The 23,133-nt window shown below is 48.8% G+C and overlaps 1 protein-coding gene across 3 annotated transcripts in view; it reads right to left on the minus strand.

The window, feature by feature from the left end:
* Positions 1-369: 369 nt before the first annotated feature.
* The window catches only part of ZDHHC7 (zinc finger DHHC-type containing 7), a 36,046-nt gene continuing 13,282 nt past the window's right edge, over positions 370-23,133 (minus strand). Inside the window, exons 2-9 of one of the 3 annotated variants that reach the window (XM_003272499.4) lie at positions 21,469-21,554; positions 15,801-16,132; positions 14,257-14,367; positions 7,412-7,536; positions 5,085-5,181; positions 3,818-3,899; positions 2,989-3,119; positions 370-2,410 (exon numbers count right to left, since the gene is read on the minus strand). In XM_003272499.4, the coding sequence (XP_003272547.1) occupies positions 2,234-2,410; positions 2,989-3,119; positions 3,818-3,899; positions 5,085-5,181; positions 7,412-7,536; positions 14,257-14,367; positions 15,801-16,115 (1,038 nt within the window). In that variant the 5' untranslated portion in view covers positions 16,116-16,132; positions 21,469-21,554 and the 3' untranslated portion in view covers positions 370-2,233. Of the gene's footprint in view, positions 3,120-3,817; positions 3,900-5,084; positions 5,182-7,411; positions 7,537-14,256; positions 14,368-15,800; positions 16,133-21,468; positions 21,555-23,133 lie in introns of all 3 variants that reach the window. The other 2 variants (XM_003272498.4, XM_030819497.1) reach the window with 2 other exon arrangements.

The following is a 23,133-nucleotide window of genomic DNA, read 5'->3' on the forward strand; positions in this document are numbered from 1 at the left end:
CACTTTGGTTCCCTCACAGTGCAAATATTAGACAAATCTGTTGAATGAATTAAAATCAAATTGTAGGTACTTGAGATTCTGGACTGTGGAGATTTTGAAACATTGTTTTTATTTTAATGTGCACTAAAAAAAGGACTAAGTAAAACAACGGGAATCGAATTAAACATTCAACAAGCAACAGTACTCACTGGGCAACATTTGTGAGTCGCGCTTGAGTGCCCAGGTCACTCGTCACGGGCATGAAAGCATTTAGAGTTTCTGGAAACTGTTCGGGAGTGACCTTAACAGCCTGGGGCTGGGTCCACGGAGCACAGAAAGGCGCCCCCTGAAAACACCACCATCCATGAAGAACGGACGCTTTGGAAGCCATTTGAGAACTGTCAGTTGATTCCTTTATTTCATATAAAAGTTACATTGAAAGAAGAGGTTGAAAAGTCAAGTATACTTGATTTGCACACACTTGCCAAGTCTCACAGGATTCAACCACTTGGATAATTGTTTTATTGATAACAGGATATACATACTAAAAGCCTCACACTGAAGCCCACACGCATGTCCAACCCAGACAACAATGTGCAAATGAATATGCAAAACAATCTCGGAAACTCACGTCTCCAGGATCACCCACACTTTGTCCCTGTGGCTGTGACGCAGTTCTTCCCCCAATGGCGCACACGCTTCTGCGGTGACCAAGTCCACTTCCAAACCCCCTGCAGGTTTGCTCGCTTGGCTAGGACGGTGGCTCAGGTAGGTCCCTTTGTGGTTTTGCATCAGCAGTGGTAGAAGCCCTGATTCGGATGGGGTACAGAGTAATTAAAAACAAAAAACAGTTCACAGATGAACAGAAAGGCAAAACAGTTCCCAGGAGGGAGATGCCAACTTCTCTTAGCGTGGAGGGCAAGCTTAAAGGAAGACCCTCAGACTGTCACAGATTGCTTCTTGATGCGTCCGGCAAAAAATGTACAAACCAGGCAAGTTTAAGGCAAGTCCCCATGAGGGGAGCTGTTGGCTTTCTGGCGTAATTTTAAGCTCCGCACCAAGGATGCTATTTTATCACCTGTGCTGTGGGTGGAGAAGAAAACGTAAAAGCTAACCAAAAAATCCAACAAGAGGGCGCCATCCTGGCCATTCCCGGCTGTAGAGCTGCCTGCGGTGGCACATTTGCCCCTGCCAGGGGCTGGCTGCCTCATGGTCCCCTCATCTTCCCAGAGGTGCCCAAGGGCTGGGCCCTGCCTCTGCAGCCGGGATGCCTCCCCTGCCCCACAAACAGCATCGAGCTGCCCCAAGTATTGAGTCACCGAGCCGCAGCTCTGCTCTTACCTAGGTGCCATTTATACACTGCTAGTTTGGCTGGAACAACAAAAAAAATCAGTTCCAAGGCCCTCAAGCACTCAAGATTTCTTTAAAACATCAAAGCAGGAGGGCAACGAAGGGCCGCACAGGAACGGCTGTTCTTTGGATCGAGATGTCCTCCAACAGCAATACATTCATAGTAACCACAGGCAGGACCCCGTGGCTCTCTCCCCTCTTCCCTGAAACGTCGATTTCTAAAAAATAGCTTGTTTTCTGTACACAGCCGGTAAATGTTACACCGCCTAAACAACACTGGCAATTTTGACACACATGCACACACGCGCACACACGCACAGACACGCGCACACACAGACTTGCTGGGAGGGTCAAAGGATGTCTCTTCCAGGGCAGAGGGGAGTGTGCCGGAAGCCACCTTCACTGTTCAGTGCACAGATCTTTTGCAACTTCAGTGTAAAGCATCGGAGCTAATCGAGACCAAAACGTCTTTCTATGTAAACGCCCTGCTGTGATCCGGGGAGTGCACTGCTGAGTGGCGGGGTCAGCAGGAGCCCCCTGAAATGACTGCTCGGAGAATCCCTGTTCACTGGATTGACTGTTTCTCTTCATGATTGGCAACAGCAGCTCAGGACCGAGGATTTGAATAACCCATGTAATAACCCGAAGTATTCTCCACAGAAGCCCAAGCTCTGCAGGAGGCCATGGTGTTTGGCTTCTTTGCGTGGCCACACACCTTTCCGTCGTTGTACAGGTGGGGACTGAGAGCCTCTTCCTCTGCCATCTGTGACTATAAATACATAAAACTCTGCTTGCTGCAAGCAATTGGTTTGTGTAGGTTCCAGTTGCCCTGTTGGTCACAGATGAGCTGTTGATACCCTTCAGACCCCAAATAAATAAGTGGAAGTCTGTGATGAACCAGGCCTCACACTGAGAACTCCGGGCCGCCTTTTCTGGGTCTCGTGGGCAGTCGCCTAAATCGGAAGCCCACAAAGGGATTCATCCAGAGGAGTGAGGGGGGCCCCCCAAAGACGGACTTCATCCCTTCCCATCGCAGCCTCCGCTCCCACGTGGGCTTCTCACTTTTCAATCGCTCGATCTCCTGGAAGCAGAAAGAAAAGCTCAGCAGCAGCAGCAGCAGCTGTGGAAGCTCGGCAGACCCCACCAAGCTTCAGAATCCACCGTGCTCAAGCACAGCGTGCGCTCGACGGAGGGTAGGTGAGTGAACTCTCCTTCCCAGCGCAGCCCCGATCCAGACCCCGTGGCCACTGTGAGCCCAGCCCGGCTGCGGCCATGCGGCCAGCCCAGACTACCACAATGGCCCTCCCAGCCAGGCACCAATATTTTTCACTTGTTAGTTACTGTGTACAAACATTAACTGAGCGCCACTCCAGGCTTGCAGAGCCAGGCCCTAAAGGCAGTCAATTCCCTGAAATTTACCAACTGCACTGGGAGCTGGGAATCTGCCTGGCTCTGCTGACTCGTAAATCAAACTGAGACTAGAAATATGCACCGCCCAGAATGAAAGAAACAGCAAACACGGAGCTGGATGAAGCTCATCAAGACCGTCCCATTACGCTCCCGAGTCAGTGCACAGGCACCTATTGTTGACATTAGGATTTTCCATTTACTCAAGCTTGGACCACATATGAAGTCCACACAGTGGAGAACAAAGCTTACCGTCTCGTCATTGCATATGGAGTGGATTTGGGTGCCAAACATAACTGCAGTGAAAGTGAAAAACAGAAGACCCTCAAGGCACAGGAAGATCAACAGGATTACAGTTATCGGAGGTGAAAAGTCACTGCATTCTGCAGACAAGAGGAACTTGGTTATAAGTGGTCCTGAATACCCCGAGTGGCAGAATGTTTGGCTCAGAGAAGAATCCTCTAGGGCCAGCCCCTGGCCAGCTTCCAGGGGGAAGTTGTTCACTTTCTAAATGGGCACATTCATTGTTCTCCAAGGAGCAGAGGAGGGCCACCCTTCCAAGCAAAAATTCATACCATGACTTCCTGGCCAGTGGTTTCAAAAGAGTCTGTATTTTCTGAGGTTTCTATTGACAATGTATTTGTGAATTAAATGGCAACTGAAGCCAGACCGCAAGAGTTGTGTGCACCCACACTAGTGAGCACTGCTCACAGGAGTTTGTTCCCCATGTCCCCCTGGGGTGGGATGAGCCTGTCCAGACCTCACTGCATATCTAAGGTAGGATAACAAGCGCCTGTTTTCACCACCCTTGCTTAGGGTCGATCACTCACGTAAGCAACGCGAAGCCTGCTTTGAACAATGGCGAGCTAGCTGAGCAGCAGACAGACACAAGCTTTCAAAGAAACAATATACTAGCAAAATGGTGGTGTTACAACTTAACTAAATTCTTTAAAATTCAATTGCTAAAATAATTGCAATGATTTCCTTCAAAATTGGAAACCCGGTTCTTCCTTTAAAGCTTTCCCCTTTCACCCAATAACAGCATGCACGGCCAGGAATGACACACAGCCTGCGAACTTACCAGTCCACTGCCCTCGGACACAGGAGATGAACTGAAATCCACAAAGGATCAGAGCATGGACTGAAGACAGAGCTATATACATCTAGAATGAGGGGTAGATTGGTTAGTCACTTTTATTTTTTATTTTTTTTAGAAACAGAGTCTACCTCTGTTGCCCAGGCTGGAATGCAGTGGCGTAGTCTCGGCTCACTGCAACCTCCGCCTGCGAGGCTCAAGCGATTCTCCTGCCTCAGCCTCTCAAGTAGCTGAGACTACAGGCACCATGCTGAGCTAAATGTTTTGCATTTTTAGTAGAGATGGGGTTTCACCATGTTGGCCAGGCTGGTCTGTAACTCCTGACCTCTAGTGATCTACCCAGCCAGTTAGTAACTTAAACAATTAAATCTTTCTAAGAGCAAAGGCTGATGACACATCATGTTTATACCTCCATCTTATTTGTCAGAGAAAACATGAGGGAAGGATTAAATTGCAGTAGTTGACATTTTCCTATCCAAGATCATATTAGACCAAGTAGAATAATTTTATAGAAAAATACAGCTGGGCATGGTGGCTCACACCTGTAATCCCAGCACTTTGGGAGGCCAAGATGGGCAGATTGCTTGAACTCAGGAGTTTAAGACCAGCCTGGGCATCATGGCAAAACCCCATCTATAAAAAAATAAACGGCCAGGCACGGTGGCTCAAGACTGTAATCCCAGCACTTTGGGAGGCCGAGGCGGGCAGATCACCTGAGGTCGGGAGTTCAAGACCAGCCCAACCAACATGGAGAATCCCCATCTCTACGAAAAACACAAAATTAGCCAGGCGTGGTGGTACATGCCTGTAATCTCAGCTACTTGGGAGGCTGAGGCAGGAGAATCACTTGAACTTGGGAGGCGGAGGTTGCAGTGAGCTGAGATCGCACCATTGCACTCTAGCCTGGGCAACAAGAGCAAAACTCCATCTCAAAAAAAAAAAAAAAAAAAGGAAAAAAAGGAAATAAGCTCTAACATACTTCAGGAAGATTCCTGTTATTATTAATAAACAATAGTGACTGAGGACATCTGGGAAAGAATTAAACTACAGTGAACACCTAAAATAATATAAGCAACATATTATTTTTTGGGACTGCTTCCTGCCAGTGACAGCACAGTATTATAATTTGAATCCTGGAGAAAAGGCTAGAGAGAAACTGGCCCTGACCTTAGTAGATTTCCCTGCTCCAGGCAAGAAGCAGTTAAAGAATTTCAAATTCAATGTAAGTCACTACGAAAATATTTTTACTTACAGTGAAGAGCACAAAAAATCTTTGATTCTTTTCTCCTACACAATTGTTCACCCACGGGCAGTGATGATCCATTTTCCGAATACATCTTTTGCAAATACTGAAAAGGAGAGTTTGATTTTTCAGTATTCCATGCTCTGAGGAAACCAGAGTAACATAACCAAATGAAATCAAAGGTGGAGGAAAATTAGAATGCATATTCTAATACAGCATGTCAAAAAAAATCATACATTCTCACCATATTCCTTTAAGGTTTATCATTTTAATTAAATGTTTTCTGTTTCCTAAGGGAAATACTCAATGGACCAACAGGTTGGGGCGAAAGGTCACACTAAGCCATACTTCAAGAGTTCTCACACTCTCCCCTAGTAGAGCTGGATCATGTACACCTATCAGTAATGTTCCTAATTTTGCAAGCTTACAAGTCTATTTCAGTAAAAAACAAAAATTGAATTTTTACCTTCAGGGAAAGAAACATTCTTTGTATCTTCAAATAATTCCTACCACTCAATCCATATTCACTGATGAATATACCGTATGGATTGCATATTCATCTTGAATCATCAACTACACACCCAGGCATGAAGTCGTCTTGTTTTTAACAGCTGTATTTTACTTTTGCCCAAAACACTCTGTATGTCCAATTTTAAATAACTAATTTGATTATCAATTACTTTTTAGTCCAAGCTTGCACCATTTAACAAGCAAACATCGATGGTAGCAGGTTCGCTCTAGGCAGACTTGCTATCATAGCGTCACCTTCTTTTTTTTGAGATGGAGTCTTGCTCTGTCACCCAGGCTGGAGTGCAGTGGCAAGATCTTAGCTCTCTGCAAGCTCTGCCTCCCCTGGGTTCACGCCATTCTCCTGCCTCAGCCTCCCAAGTAGCTGGGACTACAGGCGCCAGCCACCATGCCCAGCTAATTTTTTTTTCTTCCAGTTTTTAGTAGAGACAGGGTTTCATCGTGTTAGCCACGATGGTCTCGATCTCCTGACCTCGTGATCCGCCCACCTCGGCCTTCCAAAGTGCTGGGATTCCAGGCATGAGCCGCCGCGCCCGACCATAGCGTCACCTTCTATTCATTGACCTTGGCTCCCTCCTGACCTTCACAGCACCTGACTTCCAAAACATTCCCATTTTATCTATCTTAAACACATTTATCTAATTTTCGAACACTCCCACCATCGCAGAAACCTCGCCCATATGCAGTCACTGCCCATTTCCAACCCCAGCCCCAGCCAGCCACCCATTTACTCTCCGATACCATTTCATCTTTCTTCACTTTCTGGCCAAACCATGTGGATATGAATCTTTTAAAGCTTTCACTGCAGTCATAAAGCAGTCGGCACCCTGTCTCTGGGTTTCCTCCCGTTGGAGGCCATCAATGGCTTCCAGCCTATTCAAGCAGGCCACGACCTCCCAGGAGAAGGGCACTGTCCAGCTGCAGCCTGTCACACAGTACAGGGACGTGTGACAACTATTTCAAGGAATGGAGACATTCACACTTCAACACGTGAAATCAATGGCCAGCCCCTCCAGGAGCAGACAAGGAGTCAGGAGCTGGCAAATCTGGGGGAAGAGGATAAAACGCAACTAAGACCAGCAGAGGTGAGGCGTGAGGGCCAGGAAGGCTACTTGAGCCAGGCAGATAACTGACCGTGGCTTTTAAAAAATACAGTAACAGGTGTTTGAGAGCACACCCAAATAAATACAAAAAAACCAAAACAACAAAAAAATGAGAGCACATCCAAAAGAACCTGGCTTCTATGCTGCACCACCGCCCCAGGTAAGAACAAAAGTGAATGCACAACAGCCTCTCTGGCTGGCTGGAAGAACCCAGAGCAAGAGTGAGGGGAAGGTTCTGAGCCTTTCTTCTAGCCCCCACACAGGATGTGCCCAGGAGCTGTGAGCACACACATGCTGGCCTGTGGCATGTGTGCCAAAACAGAGGTGGGAACCTCGTCACCTCCTCCAGCTGTTGACCCACAGCGAGTCCCTCGGGAAGGAGGGGATCCCTGAGTCCATACTGTTTCCCAACTCCCAAAAAGACTCTAGGGAACTGGCCCTTTACTCAGCTCTCTACCCCAGAAAGAACTTGACACCTACGGACCTGCCCGTGCAACGCTGCCCAGATGCTCGGGGGCCATGCACCTGCAGTGGTGGGTGCGCTCTGGTTTAATACAGCAGCGCATGTACCTGCAGTGGCGGGCGCGCTCTGGTTTAATACAGCAGCCCACGTACCTGCAGTGGCGGATGTGCTCACGTTTAATACAGCAGCGCACATACCTGCAGTGGCAGATGCGCTCGGCTTTAATACAGCAGCGCACGTACCTGCAGTGGTGGGCACGCTCGGGTTTAATACAGCAGCACTTGGGGCACTTGTAGATCACTTCCCCGGGCTTCAGCTGCAAGCTCTCCATGTATTCTTTCGTAGCGTTTCCTTTGGGTACTGCCCCCTACCATGTAAGAAGAATGTATTTTAGTTGGGGAAAATTAAAGTTAAAAACATCAGGCCGGGTGCGGTGGCTCACACCTGTAATCCCAGCACTTTGGGAGGCTGAGGCGGGCGGACCACGAGGTCAGGAGTTCGAGACCAGCCTGGCGAACCCAGCCCGGTCAACATGGTGAAACCCCGTCTCTACTAAAGATACAAAAAATTAGCCGGGCACGGTGGTGGGCGCCTGTAATCCCAGCTACTCAGGAGGCTGAGGCATGAGAATCGCCTGAACTCAGGAGGTAGAGGTTGCAGTAAGCCAAGATGGCGCCACTGCACTCCAACCTGGGCGACAGGGCGAGACTCAAAAAAATCATCTTTTCTATATCATCAAACGATTAAAAAAACTACCTTATTATTCTTTTGATAAATGGCTTAACCACCTGCATTTTCAGAGGCAAGGCTTGTTCCCAGACAAGGGCACTGACTATCCCTGGGGGCGGGGGCAGGGAACCTCTTTGCACACCACTTCCCTGTAGCCCCTGCTGACAGGGAGGTTACTGATAAGCACTGCCCAGAGTTTTCTTATCGGGCAGTCGGGGAACAAGGAACACAACAATCTCAAAAAGGACTTTAATTTCATGTTGCTAAAGTGACGTGATACTTTTGTCTCTTGGCCAACTTCCTCAAAGGCATTCACACACAAACCTGGAGGTGGCGGCCCAGACCACCTGACCTGATTCATGTCTGGCAACGAGGCTGCCCAGCGGCATCAGAAACTTGAACGTGCATCCATCTGTGCCCCAAGTGCTAGAGGAGCTGGAGAAGATGACCAACGGTGAAGCAGCAGAAAGAGGAGTTGGGGAGGCCGTGAGCTGACGGTAAGGGGCAGAGCTGAAGGCCAAGAGTCACCCTACGAGCACCATGTCAACTGAGGACCCGATGTAGGGAAGGTAAGGCCAGAGCTGGCTGCAACAGCAGAGGCTTTGTTCTTTGGGCAGTGGAGATATGTCGTCAAAACCATGTTTGTGGGAGACAATGCTGGGAGCTGTGGCAGGGTGGAGTAAGATAGGCAGACCTGCCTGGGGGTTCCAATGCCTCCAGAAGAGGAACAAGGCCTTGTGTCTGCTTCTTAGCCTGGAGCCTGCACTTCACATAGAAATCACAGTTCTGGAGAATGAGACCCACAGACATTGGGAACAGCAGTCAGGGCTGCAGTGATTGTGCAAAGACCCATGTGGGTGGGGCAAATGGAAGGTGGGAGCTAACAGCCTGGGAGATGGCAGAGGTGGTGAAGGGCTCTGCCAACAGCAGATGGCCCTGCTGGAGCTCCTTAAAATACAGGTGCCTGGCTGGGCTCCAGAGCCACAGATCTGAACCTCTGCAGGGTGACGGTTGTCATCCAAATTTTAGAAAGTTCAGCAGGTGAGTGTCCTGCAGAGTCAGAGACTGCTGCCCGCTGGATTCAGGGCTACCAATGGGCCAGAGCTGCAGCCTCCGGCAGCACAGGCAGGGGGCCCCAGGAGGGGCTCCAGGGCAAATGTGAGCATTCACTGCCCAAACCTCCCCCGAGGTTTACTTCCTCCAAACAAGGCCCCGTCAGTCCCATGGCCCTAATATGGGGAAGCTGTTTGGGTCAAGATCAAAGTGTTTCCTAACACGCTGCCTCCTTAAAGAAGTTAGAAAAGGGTTTAAACTTATCTTTGAAAACTTAAATCAGAATAAGTAAAACATTTTACTGGCTGGGCAGGGTAGCTCACGGCTGTAATCCCAGCACTTTGGGAGGCTGAGGTGGGTGGATCACGAGGTTAGGAGTTCAAGACCAGCCTGGCAAAGATGGCTAAACCACGTCTCTACTAAAAATACAAAAATTAGCTGGGCGTGGTGGCCTGCGCCTGTAATAGCCCAGCTACTCGGGAGGGTGAGGCAGAGTACCCGGAAGGTGGAAGCTGCAGTGAGCCAAGATCGTGCCACTGCACTCCAGCCTGGGCCACAGAGCAAGACTCCGTCCTCCCAAAAAAATTTTTACTTAACTTACATTGCACAATTTGGAGTTTTGCTCTGTTGCCCAGGCTGGAGTGCAGTGGTGTGATCTTGGCTCACTGCAACCTCTGCCACCGGGGTTCAAGCGATTCTGCTGCCTCAGCCTACCAAGTAGCTGGGATTATAGGTATGCGCCACCACACCCGGCTAATTTTTCGTACTTTTAGTAAAGACGGGGTTTTGCCATGTTGGCCAGGCTGGTCTCGAACTCCTGACCTCAGGTGATCCAACCCCCTCAGCCTCTCAAAGTGCTAGGATTACAGGTATGAGCCACTGTGCCCGGCCTGGAGTCTTTAATCAACTTTCCTCCAACGATCTAGGGATCTTAACACTGCTTTGATTTATAAAATCCCACAACGTTGCATATATGCCCCAGGTGACCATCGAGTGTTAACATCTCCTCAGAGGAAATGGGCCAGATTTTAAAACTCCAAACACCATAATTTTATGAGCCATGGATGCACTTTTCCACAGCAGCAGCAAGTATGATACGATGTGGCACGATACACTTCTGGAAAGCGGCCACCCCAACGCTACCCCAGTTTTTGGTCACTTATGACCATGGAAAGGCATTTCGAAGGGGAAGCCAAGTACGCACTGGGTGATCCTCAGGGACCCGGGACTGTGTGGGATTTCAGGCACTTGCTGGGTCCAGGGATTCCTTTTTGCTGCTCAGAACCCTGGGCAGACAATGAAACTCTTCAAGGGCATGGTCTCCTGAGGGTTTCAAGGAGGGGTTCCTTCCACCTGAGGCCCAGAGTCTATCACCTACATTTTCATCCTGAGCCTTTCGAGGTGTGGTTTGGCAGAAACAGAGACCATATGCAGAGGGGGTGTGCATGGCTGCACCATCTCAAAGGGCCTCACCAGAATGTGCCCACGATGACAGCAGCAGGGGCTGGAGCACCGTTTCCTCTGCACTCATGGGGCATTCTTCTTCCCACCAGAACAAACCTTCCAAGTAATTGAGCACATTCCTCAGTTCCCATTTTAACTATTTCGGGAGGTTTTTTCTAAAACACTTCTTGAATGTTTCCCGCCCATCTTCCTGTGGGACTGACCATAGGCTCCAGGCCATGGGATGCCTTCAGGCTCCTCCCTCCCACCCCAAACACCCGGCGGCCTCCCTTCAGAGGTACTCCCTGATTGGCTGTTCCCTCTCCTGGTGCCCCTGCCCACATCCCATTTCCAGTCTGCCCTGATGAGACAAAGCAGCCAGCCAGGCCCAGACAAGGTGCTCTGTGCCACCTCGCCCTTCCAGGGCAGTTAGGCTTTGCAGAGCATGCTTCCGGTCCTCTCTCCACTGCTCTCCACCCCAGCTCCGTGTCATGCAGTCTGGATCTCCAGGGCCTAACCAAGGGGCAGGTAAGAATGGGGCCGGGCCTGTGGATCTGCCTCCTAATTTATGGAAAATGCTGGGAACAAGGAGCACATCAAAACCCAGTACAGGGATATAAGCTGCAAACAAAGAACGGTGTTTCTTCAACTTAAACCCCAAGGGAAAAAAAGAGATTGCCGGGACCACAGAGATTAATTAAAAGAGAAGTTAGAGACACATAAACCAATCACACTGTGTGGATCCTTATTTGGATCCTGATTCAAGGGAAAAAAAATTATAAAAGAATTGAGACAGGCCAGGCACGGTGGCTCACACTTGTAATCCCTAGAACTTTGGGAGGCGGAGGCAGGTGGATCACTTGAGGTCAAGAGTTCAAGACCAGCCTGACCAACATAGTGAAACCTGTCTCTACTAAAAATACAAAAATTAGCTGGGCATGGTGGCACATGCCTGTAATCCCAGCTACTTAGGAGGCTGAGGTGACAGAATCGCTTGAACCCAAGAGGTGACCGTTGCAATGAGCCGAGATCGTGCCATTGCACTCCAGCCTGGGCAACAGAGTGAGACTCTGTCTCAAAAAAAAAAAAGAATTGAGACAATTGAGGAAATTTGAACTCTAACAGAATACATGGTATTAAATATATTGCTTTACATGACGTACCAGTATTGAGGTTATGTTTTTGCAAAGAGCCCTTTTAAAAGATACACACATTTACAAATGAAACAAAAGAATGAGTGAGATTTAGGCGGGTTATCTGGGGGAGGGGAACGGCGTGGGCAAGGCCACCACATGAGGTGGTGACAAGCTCAAGGTGGAGTGCTCTTCCTACCGTGCACATTTGGAATTTCCCATAAGAAGTGAAATTTTGAAGGCCGGGGCTCTGAAGATAGACAATCTGGTTCAAATCCCAGCCTGGCCTCTTACTGGCACAGCAAGGCCTCGTGTTCTCACACGGATGTTCCACCTACGTCCTAGCACTGCTGTGAGGGTGGGAGGAAAGCACACTTTTGGCAGAGCTCCTGGACAGCAGCCGCGGACCCATGAAGGGTACCTCCGGAAGGCACTTGCATGGTGGCCAAGAAGGCTCATGGGCATCCACGGGGTTGGCATTGAAGACACAGGCTCTAACAAGTAAAGGGATGCAGGGCTCAGGGCCGTGGGTGGCCTTCCTCCCTCCCAGCCCTCTCACGATCCCAAAGGGAAGCTTGGGATCAAAGTCGCATCCTTCCACAGCAGGGTTCATTGCTCTATCAATCAGTAGGCCTCTGACCCCGTCTTCCCCTCCACTCCTCATTCAAAGCACCAATGACTTTCCTCAAGTGACAATACAAATCCCAATTTGTATTGTTCAGGCCAATCCCAGCAAGGACTTCCCAGTCCTATTGATTTAGAAAAATGACATGAAGTCCCACTAGGGTATCTGCCCCAACCCCTCAACTGTTCAGAGGTGATGTGATGGTTCTAGTTCAGCCTGGAGTGGACCCTGGTAGGGTAAAGACATGATCTGTGGAGAGAAGAAATCAACTCCCCACTGGGAGGACAGAGGTGACACCTGACCCTGCTGGGCCATGCCCACTCTCCCCTTCAGAACAGTAGATCTGGACATCAGTGACTGCCACTCCACCTGCTCTGGGGACTGCCCTTCTTCCCTGGGCAGCAGGAAAGCCAGGACTCAAGACAGAAAGACAAAGCCTGAGGACAGCTGCCAGCCTCTCCCCTCTGTCCACCTTCCACTCCACAGCCTGCCAGCAGCCAGAGGCGTCCTTGCCCTGGGGCTCTGCATACTCCCCCTTCCTCAGTTTCATTTACAGTGACTTCTGTCGGTTTCTGTCACTTGTCACCAGAGGACTCAAGCAGACATTCCTCCAAAGAAGACACACAAATGGCCAACAAGCACATGAAATGATGCTCAACGTCGCTGGTCATTAGGGAGATACACAGCAAAGACAGTGAGATACGGCGTCACAAAAGAACGGCAATAATGTCTTGAAGATGTGGACACACTGCAGGTGGGAATGTAAAATGGTGTGGATGCTTTGATGTTTTGGGTTTTTTTGTTTCATCATTCCCTTCCTCACAAGTTTTTTCTCCTTTTTCTTTTTTTTCCCTCAGTGGAGACACTTTAGAGAATATTTGGCAGTTCCACTAAAGGTTAAACATAGAGTCACCATATGTCCCAGCAACTCCACTCCTAGGTATATACCCAAGAGAAATGAAACACCCATCGACACAAAAACTTACACACGGCCGTTCAGAGCAGCGTGATTTGTAACAGCCGAAAAGCGGAACTCGCCCAGATGCCCATCAACTAACGATGGCTATAAGCGAGACAGGTCTGGCCAGAGCATGGAATATTATTTAGCCCTAAACCAAATAAAGCACTGATCATGCCACAGCACGATGGACCCTGAAGACACAATGCCTGGTGAGAGCCAGGCACAAAAGGCCACAGACGGGATGACTATGAAAGTCCCTCAACAGGCCGCCAGGCGCAGTGGCTCATGCCTGTAATCCCAGCACTTTGGGAGGCCGAGGTAGGCGGATCACAAGGTCAGGAGATTGAGACCATCCTGGCTAACACGGTGAAACCTCGTCTCTACTAAAAATATAAAAAAATTAGCCGGGCATGGTGGTGGGCACCTGTAGTCCCAGCTACTCGGGAGGCTGAGGCAGGAGAATGGCAGGAACCCGGGGGGGCAGAGGATGCAGTGAGCAGAGATTGCGCCACTGCACTCCAGCCTGGGCGACAGAGCAAGACGCCGTCTCAAAAAAAAAAAAAGTCCCTTAACAGGCAAATTCCACAGAGACAGCAGATGAGTGGTTGCCAGGGGCAGAGGGCGTCGGGTTGGGGGGATCGGGGAATGGGGAAGTGATGGCTAAGGGGTCTGGGGTTCCTTTCTGAGGTGATAAAAATGTCCTAAAACTGACTGGCTGATGGTTGGACACTCTGTGGATGCACTAAACACCACAGAACTACACACAAGGATGGATTTAGTGCTATGTGAATTAAATCTCAATCAAAACACCCCTGACATCCAGGATCAACTTCTCCCTCAGAATGTTCCATTCAACATTCTCTGCAGTAATGCAACAAGCAAAAGAAATCTGCCCACCAAGGCGGCAGCATGCCCTGCACACACCTTCTACCCCGACTTCCTGGCCACCTCCAGCTCGCCAGGCTTCTGGGGCCTTTTCCCCAGGAGCAGGAGCGGGGTGGGAGCAGGAGCTGGACTGCTGAGTAGCTGTAGAGTCCAAGCACAGAGGACGAAGGGGCAAGTGCACTTGTCAGCAAAGAGGAGCAAACTGCTGAGGAGTCCCAGCCGGGCTGACCCTCCCCCATGTCCCTGCCCCACACTCACAAGCAGGAGGTTTTGCACAGACTCGGTTCCCTCACCACAAGTGCCCACAAGGGTTGGGTCCAGCCCAGTTTTCACCGTGTGGGCAGATGGTCGGCAGTCACTGGATTTTTCCTACAAGGCAATATTCCAGTAAAAATCGCTGAGCTGGAGCTGGCTCTGTAGCTGGCCCTCTCTTTAGTCGAAGTGCCTGGGCACTTTGGGCAGCAAACAAGGGGTTTCTGCTGCAGCCAAGGAAGGAGAGGGCGGAGACACACAGGGATCAGGAGCAGGGTCTGGCTCCTAGAGGGAGACTTGCTGCGTAAAAGGAACTGACGAGACAGCATTTAATTCTCTGAAGGCACAAACCAGTCGGAGAAGAGACTCAGTTATGGTCAAAGACTCCACCATCAGATCAGGCTACAAAGCCACTGGCAGACTTTGCTTCCAACTTTCTCCCCAAGGTACCATGCCCCAGCTGCCCACTGGTTAGGCCTATAATACTCTCCCATTCGCAGGACAGCTGCCCACGACCTCTACTAGTAAAACAGGAGACAGTAAACAATGTACATCCAAACCCTGAATAATTAATTCAGATAAAGCAAAGACAGATAAAGCCACACGCAGACCACATTCTGTGAGCTGATCTGTTTCAGTTCATTCTCAAAAAAGAGTCCTGGTCAGGCGCGATGGCTCATGCCTGTAATCTCAGCACTTTGGGAGGCCAAAGCGGGTGGATCACCTGAGGTCAGGAGTTCAAGACCAGCCTGACCAACATGGTGAAACCTGTCTCTACTAAATATACAAAATTAGCCAGGCATGGTGGTGCATGCCTGTCATCCCAGCTACTCAGGGGGCTAAGGCAGGAGAATAGCTTGAACCCGGGAGGCAGAGGTTGCAGTGAGCCAAGATCGCACATTGCACTCCAGCCTGGGCAAAAACAGCAAACCTACGTCTCAAAAAAAAAAAAAAAAAAAAAGTCCTAATCTTATTAACGTCTGGGTAACTTCTTTAGAGAAAGCTTAGAAATAGACAAGAGCCCAGTAGATTTTAAATTGACAAACTGGGAGTCCCTATACCATGGTTTAAAACCACTGTTTTAAAGCAGTGGCAAGAACTTTTTTCAAATGAAAATCTACTGACTGCTAATACCTGACTTCGCATGCCTGCAGCTGCTGGGCATCTCCTCCGAGCTCTGCGGGGAGCCTGGAACTCACTCACTAGAGGTGACGGATGGCTGAGCTGCAAGATCTGTACGATCGGCCCGAATGCCCTTCCCGAATTGAAGGATGTCTCAAAACTCAGGAACAGCCTCAAAGCCCAGCTGGAAGCTGAATCTGGTGCCCTGCCAGGCATCAGGAACTAGGGGTATTTCACTGCGCTAGGTCTGGCCTACGTTTATTCTCAGCCTAAAGGGAATCTGCTCCCAAAATGAGCTCCATCCACCTTTCTTGTTCCACACCCATGTCAATCTGTCCCTGTGCACTGCTTCCTCCAAAGGGTCAGCCACACCTGAAGACACTAGACCAGACACAAGAAAGCCACTCAGAGACTCAGCCAGTACTCACAGGGTCAGTGAGCATGGTTCTCAGGTGGGATGACAGGGCAAGCACAGCCAAGCAGTTAAAGATGACACCGTTGACCACAGAATACCAGAAGTCTCTGGAAGGCAGCAGCATGACGAAAGTCACCACGAAGTCTGCATAGGCGACCAGAAGCCACGTCATGACAGCACAGATCATGCCGCAGCCGTCACGGATGAACCAGACCCTGTCAGCCACGTCAGCCTCGGAGGAGGAGGACGATGAAGAGTCATAGTTGTCATTTTCAGCCAGGAGAGGATGATGCTCGACGTCCCGGAGCCTGTGTCCTGATGGCTGCATGATTTCCCTGACGCACCCTGGGGAGGGGGACGACAGAGAGCTGGTGAGGCTCAAAAAGCTCACAAGCTACCTTAAATATGACGTGTTACAGTTTGTCCTTGGCCATTTCATGAAGTTAGTCTAAATACACATAGTGGGAAAGAACATAAAAACATAACTAAGATCTGAATTTTTAAATCTCTGACTTGATTGACTGCTTTACTACAACACAGTAAGTCCCACAGTGCAGGTTATGCCTACATATACAAAACTGTACCTATGGCCAGCCATGGCCACATACAAAGATTATGGAAAGCACAAGCTAGACACGAAGTCCCAGCACCGGGTTCCCTGGCAGCGTGGAGAGGAGTTCTGCTGTATCGCTGTGCTTGCTCCTCTGAGCCCCACCTGTTCCTGCTCTGCTCAGCAGCTCACCTCAATGCTCCCAAGCAGGTGCTCGGCACACACTTTAGCCAGCAGCATGATGCAAGAATGACGAGTAAGTCACTGGTTCTCTATTCATCTTTACACCGCCTCATACACATTGACCTCATCGGTCTTACCTGTTTTTTCTCAATTTGATTGTCAGTTTATCCTCACTTATCTGTGATGTTTTTGGAGCAGACTCCCATTTTTATATCTCTGTTCCTTGACACTCTACCCTGCTTCTAGAATGCCCTTCATCTCTATTTTAATCTTTTTTTTTTTTTGAAACCACGTCTCACTCTGTTGCCCGGGCTGGAGTACAGTGGCGCGATCTTGGCTCACTGCAACCTCCATCTCCTGGGTTCAAGTGATTCTCCTGCCTCAGCCTCCTGGGTAGCTGGGATTACAGGCGCCCACCACCACGCCTAGCTAATTTTTTGTATTTTTAGTAGAAATGGAGTTTCACCATGTTGGCCAGGCTGGTCTCAAACTCCTGACCTCAGGTGATCCATCTGCCTCGGCCTCCCAAAGTGCTGGGATTACAGGATTGAGCCACCGCACCTGGCCTCTATTTTAATCTTTTAAAAGTTTCCTGTTTTTGTTGTTTTTGTGAACACAGTCTCCCTCTGTTGCCCAAGCTGGAGTGCAGTGGCACAATCGCAGCTCACATATGAGGTCTGACTATGTTGCCTGGGCTGCTTTGGAACTCCTGGGCTCAATCCTTCTGCTCGGCCTCCCCAAGTGCTGGGATTACAGGTAGAGCCACCATGCCCAGCCTTTCCTTCATTTATTAATCCACTCTTTTGCAAGCCATCCTTTTGACACTTCTTCCCTATTTCCAATAGCATCTGATTTCTGAGAACATACAAGATCTAAAGAAACTAAAGAAAAAAGTAGGACCAGGCACAGTGGCTCACGCCTGTAATCCCAGCACTTTGGGAGGCTGAGGGGGGTGGATCACTTGAGGTCAGGAGTTTGAGCCCAGCCTTACCAACATGGTACAACCCCGTCTCTACTAAAAATACAAAAACCAGCTGGGCGTGGTGGCACGCGCCTGTAATCCCAGCTACTCAGGAGGCTGAGGCGGGAGAATCGCTTGAACCTGGGAGGCGGAGGTTGCAGTGAGCCGAGATCACGCCACTGCACTCCAGCCTGGGAGAAAGAGCAAGACTCAGTCTCAAAAAAAAAAAAAAAAAAAAAAAAGAAAAAAGTGGGCCAGCTGTGGTGGCTCACACCTGTAACCCCAGCACTTTGGGAGGCAGAGGCGGGTGGATCACGAGGTTACAAGTTTAAGACCAGCCTAGCCAAGATGGTGAAACCCCGTCTCCACTAAAAATACAAAAAATAGTCGGGCACAGTGGCAGACGCCTGTAATCCCAGCTACTTGGGAGGCTGACGCAGGAGAACCGCTTGAACCCGGGGGGGTGGAGGTTGCAGTGAGCCAAGATCGCACCACTGCACTCCAGCCTAGTGACAGAGTGAGAGTCCCTCTCCAGAAACAAAAAGAAAAAAGAAAAAAGTGCACTTTTCCTGGTAACTGTTTCGACTGCTTCTTTGATTGTACACCCTTCTCTTATCGGTGTTTGCTCTGAGAGTTGTAGTATCACAAAGAGCCAGGGAAAGGAAGAAATAGTTAATTTCACCTTAGCTTTCCCATGGGGAGAAAATACTGACAAATATTTTAACGAACTGACCCTGACACCTTCTCAGAGCAGGAGTGCTCTTCATGTTTTAAGCAGGCAGAGTGCAGAAACCGTGGCTTCTAAAATGTGAATAAAGGAGAGTAATAAGAATGTTCTCAGAGGTCAGGTCACTACAACTGAGTAACAAACAGCACTGGGTGCTGATTTTCAAATCTGGGTGTGACTTTTTCTTTTCTTAAATGCAACTGGAACGTAGCAATTACGAAAACATTTGCCGAGTGAACATGTGGTGAGGATTCATTCGCCAAATACTTTACAAAATTTCCTCTCCATGCAAAAATGCTGACTGGTACAAGAGCAAAATGAAATTGTTTTCCAAAGTCAGTAAAATAGCCCTATTTTTCAATCAGATAAAAGCAGCTTTTAAAAATGTTTAAGGATGGGTGCAGTGGCTCATGTCTGTGACCCCAGCAGGTTGGGAGACAGGCAGAAGGATCATTTGAGCCCAGAAGTTTGAGATCAGCCTGGGTAACAGAGTAAGACCTCATCTCTACAAAAAATAAAAATTAGCCAGGCATAGTGGCTTGTGCTTGTAGTCCCACCTACTAGGGAGGCTGAGGTGGGAAGACTGCTTGAGCCTGGGAGGTTGAGGCTGCAGTGAGCCATGATCATGCCACTGCACTCCAGCCTGGGTGACAGATCCTGTCTCAAAAAATAAAAATAAATACATGCTTAAGGCTGAGTGTGGTGGCTTACACCTGTAATCTCAGCACTTTAGGAGGCCAAGGTGGGAGGATCTCTTGAGCCCAGGAGTTTCAGACTGGCCTGAGCAACATGGGAAGACCCAATCTCTACAAAAAAAAAAAAAAAAAAAAAAGTTTTTCATTAGTCAGGCACGGTGGCATGCACCTGTAGTCCCAGCTGTTTGGGAGACTGAGGTGGGAGGATCGCATGAGACTGGCAGGTTGAGGCTACAGTGAGCCACGATCCCACCACTGCAGCCTGGGCAAGAGTAAGACCCAGTGTCAAAAAAATTGTTTTAATTTAAAAAACTTTTTAAAATAAGCATTTAAGTGAAAAAAAAGAAATTAAAGATCAAAAGAATTTGGACAGACCCCTTAGCCAGCCATTCCTTCAGCATTTTCTGAACCTACATCTTCTGGATCTGTCTGCTCAACATCCACTGCAAACACCTTTGCAGCACCCATTTCCTCTACATAAACCCCATTCACCCTGCAGGGCTTAACTTTTCTCTCTTCTAGGCAAGCCATCCTGAAAATGGAGTTCTCTTTCTTCTGAGTAGCACTTTGTGAAGGGGTCTCTAGACATCAGATGTGACTATATGGCGATGAAGGCTGAAACTGCTTCTGCCTGCACCACTAGTAAAGCCTGACTGTCGGGGGGCTGAGAAACTATCTGAAGTTTCTCTGCCTCCACTGAAGCCCTGGGCACGTTCACCAGCTCTCCCTCCCAGGTACTTACCACTTGCTACCTGAGAGCTCTTGCAGGTCCCACCTCCCTGCCTGACGTCAGCCCCTCCAGGGGGGTCTGGGTCTCCTCCTGCTCTGTTCCCCTTGTGCCTTGCATGCTGTCTGGCATATGGCAAGGGCATGTTTGCTAAAGGCAGACGCAACAAAAAGCAAGAAGTCCCTCTCTCAGATTCCAGTCACCTCCTGCTGATTTCCATCTAAGTTTCTTGGTGAATCGTATCTGTGGGCCCAGGTACATCAAGGCCACAAGCTGAAAAATTCCTCTGAGCAGAACCATTTTGCTTTATGGTGACTTCTCTAATAGGATACGTTCCATGAGAAAAGGAAGCGTGCTTGCCAGGCAGTAAAACAAGCTATACTTTTGTCAGAGAGCAATGTTTGGGCAGTCTGAGCTCTCTCCAGAAAGCAGGGCCCCTTGAAAGTCTTCTAAAGGCACACATGTGACACCTAAGCCAGCTCAGCTCCACCTTCCCAGTTCAGGTCCTGGTGAGACCCCCATGGAGTGCAGGATGCTGCTGTGGCTCCATGCCTGACCTGCGGGGTGCGGATGGCAGGCACGGCTGTGTAAGGAGAGCGCCCACAGACACCAAACACTGGCCATGGCAGGACGTTCCTATAAGCATATATTAGGGTGACATATAACACTTGAGGGCTTTAGTGCCGTATCTGTAAGATCCATTAGAAGTCAATAGGAAAATACCATGAGATCCAAAAATTGCTTTATTTTCAAGAAAGCAACAAACGAATATAGCAAGGTTAGGCTGGACAAATAAAGCTGTCAGTAACAAAGTGCACTCGCGTCTCTGAGTCACTGTATTTACACTTGAGTAATGCAACAGGAAGGGAGGGGAAGAAACGAAGAAACCATTCCTGATTACATGGAACCTAATCTAAAAGCAAACAGCACGGCCATTTGAGATGCGGTATTAAAATGCACACATTCCTTAGGAGTAAGGGCACAGCCTTATTCTGCACTGAATTCCAAAACCACAGTTGACTTCATACCCAAGACAGTTTCTGAGGGAACCGTGAAAACACTGGGCACTGTCACACAGATGTCCCAGCATCACTCTTCTACCCTAATGGCCGATTTAATGGGATTTTCTCAACACTCCTGAACCTAAGCTCTTTCTCGGCACGTTAAATAAAGCCCTGTTTCCCAGAACACAAAAAGCAACACTAGAGATCTCCATATTTAAAGGGACAACCACACAAGCAAAAACTTTCCATTTCAGGCCAGGCGCAATGGCTCACGCCTGTAATCCCAGCACTTTGGGAGGCCAAGGCAGGTGGATCACTTGTGATCAGGAGTTCAAGACCAGCCTGGCCAACACGGGGAAACCCCGTCTCTACCAAAAATACAAAAATTAACCGGGCATGATGGCGGAAGCCTGTAATCCCAGCTACTAGGGAAGCTGAGGCAGAAGAATCGCTTGAACCTGGGAGACAGAGGTCGCAGAGAGCCAAGATCACGCCACTGCACTCTAGCCTAGGAAACAGAGGGAGACTCCGTCTCAAAAAAAACAAACAGACAAAAAAAACAAACCACTTTCCATTTCAGGTGTAAACTGGGGTATTCCCCTCATCTTGTGACACTGGCCAAGAACTCATCAATTCAATTCATGGAGTCCCCTCTGCAGATACACCCTCCTTTTAGGACCGGAAGGCAGCGGGTGAAAAGGAAGGCGTGCCTGTCAGCTTCGCACCACGCCTCTGCTTTGCCACATGCACAGGTTACCTTTTTAGTAATATACAAGCTACTGTCACCTGTGAGAAAGGAAACAGTGATTAGACCCTAAATAACCACACTCTTACCTCACAAATTATTTCTAAACATCACTTGAACATTTTGTGCCGTTTCTTCAGGATCTTAAGGTGCATACTGTCCTATGTGATTGGATCTGAAAGATAATAAAATCTGATTAGAAAAAGTGATTTATTTTATGACAGACGTGTGTCATATTTCTTAGGGTATGATTAATTTTTGGAGTGTATATAAGCAACGTAACATTTGACGCATCAAGTTCTGTCACTCAGAGAACTATCCTTAAGCATGAAATCATTGCTCTTCTAAGTTTTCATTACTAGGTAAATTCACAATCCTGGAAATCAAGTAATTTATTTTAAATATTTCCATTTACCCTCCTGCTCTTTTAGCCCCAGTGTTAAACACAGATCTATAAGCTAAAATCTCTCCAGAAAAATCCCCTACGACAGACCAAATTTGGCTAGCCTGAACTTCTACCTCTGATAAGCTGATTTACTGGCCACATTAAAGGAATCACAGAACAGAGACAGAGCCCGTGAGGCAGAGGCGGGGACTAAAAGGGCAGGTCCTGCTGTGGGAGGGGCGAGGAGGTGAAGGAAGACACGGGAACCCAGTGAGGGCCACTCAATGAGAGCAGAGAATCCTGGCACGCATCTCCCACATGGCTCCCCGAACCCTGACAGGTGGGAGGGTCGAGGAATCCTCTCTAGCACTAATATGACCCAAGAAAAAGGTCTAAAGACTCCGCGATGTAGGGAAAACCCAACAAAAGGGTCAGATTCACTGTCAGACCTCCCTAAGTTGAGGGCCACAAGGAAACCCCCACCACGGACAGAGAGGTTCCAAGTGCTTGTCGTAGCTCCATTATAAAAAAAGAAAGTCCAAGCAGGGTGTGGTGGCTCAAGCCTGTAATCCCAGCACTTTGGGAGGCTGAGGCGGGCGGATCACGAGGTCAGGAGATCAAGACCATCCTGGCTAACACAGTGAAACCCCGTCTCTACTAAAAATACAAAAATTAGCTGGGCGTGGTGGTGGGCGCTTGTAATCCCAGCTACTTGGGAGGCTGTGGCAGAGAATTGCTTGAATCCGCAAGGCGGAGGTTGCAGTAGGCAGAGATCGCGCCACTGCACTCCAGCCTGGGCAACAGAGCAAGACTCTGTCTCAAAAAAAAAAAAAAAAATTAAATCCAAACATGACTCATGAAAAAGCAGAAAACAGAAATGAAGGGTAAGAGTCCAGAACACGCACAATGCACAGAGAAAATGTCAACAAGGCACAGGTGAAATTCATATTCTTCGAAAGAAGAGGTTGGTTCTGTGAAACAAACAGAGGAATGGTTTAAGAACTTCCTGGTTCTTCAACAAGGAAAATACAACAGTCTATATATTCTAAATTTTCTTAAACAGAATTGGACAAAAGAGTAGAAATGTCCCGGAGAGGAGAACTAGAGGACAGAGAGAAAACACTGAGGAGAGAATGTAAAACTAAATTAGAAGATCAGGTCTGTAATCCCAGCACTTTGGGAGGCCGAGGTGGGTGGATCACGAGGTCAGGAGATAGAGACCATCCTGGCTAACACAGTGAAACCCCGTCTCTACTAAAAATACAAAAACTTAGCAGGGTGTGGTGACGGGCGCCTGTAGTCCCAGCCACGCGGGAGGCTGAGGCAGGAGAATGGCGCGAACCTCGGAGGCGCAGCTGGCAATGAGCTG

Source organism: Nomascus leucogenys, chromosome 2 (genome assembly GCF_006542625.1).
Source record: "Nomascus leucogenys isolate Asia chromosome 2, Asia_NLE_v1, whole genome shotgun sequence".
Taxonomy (NCBI): domain Eukaryota; kingdom Metazoa; phylum Chordata; class Mammalia; order Primates; family Hylobatidae; genus Nomascus; species Nomascus leucogenys.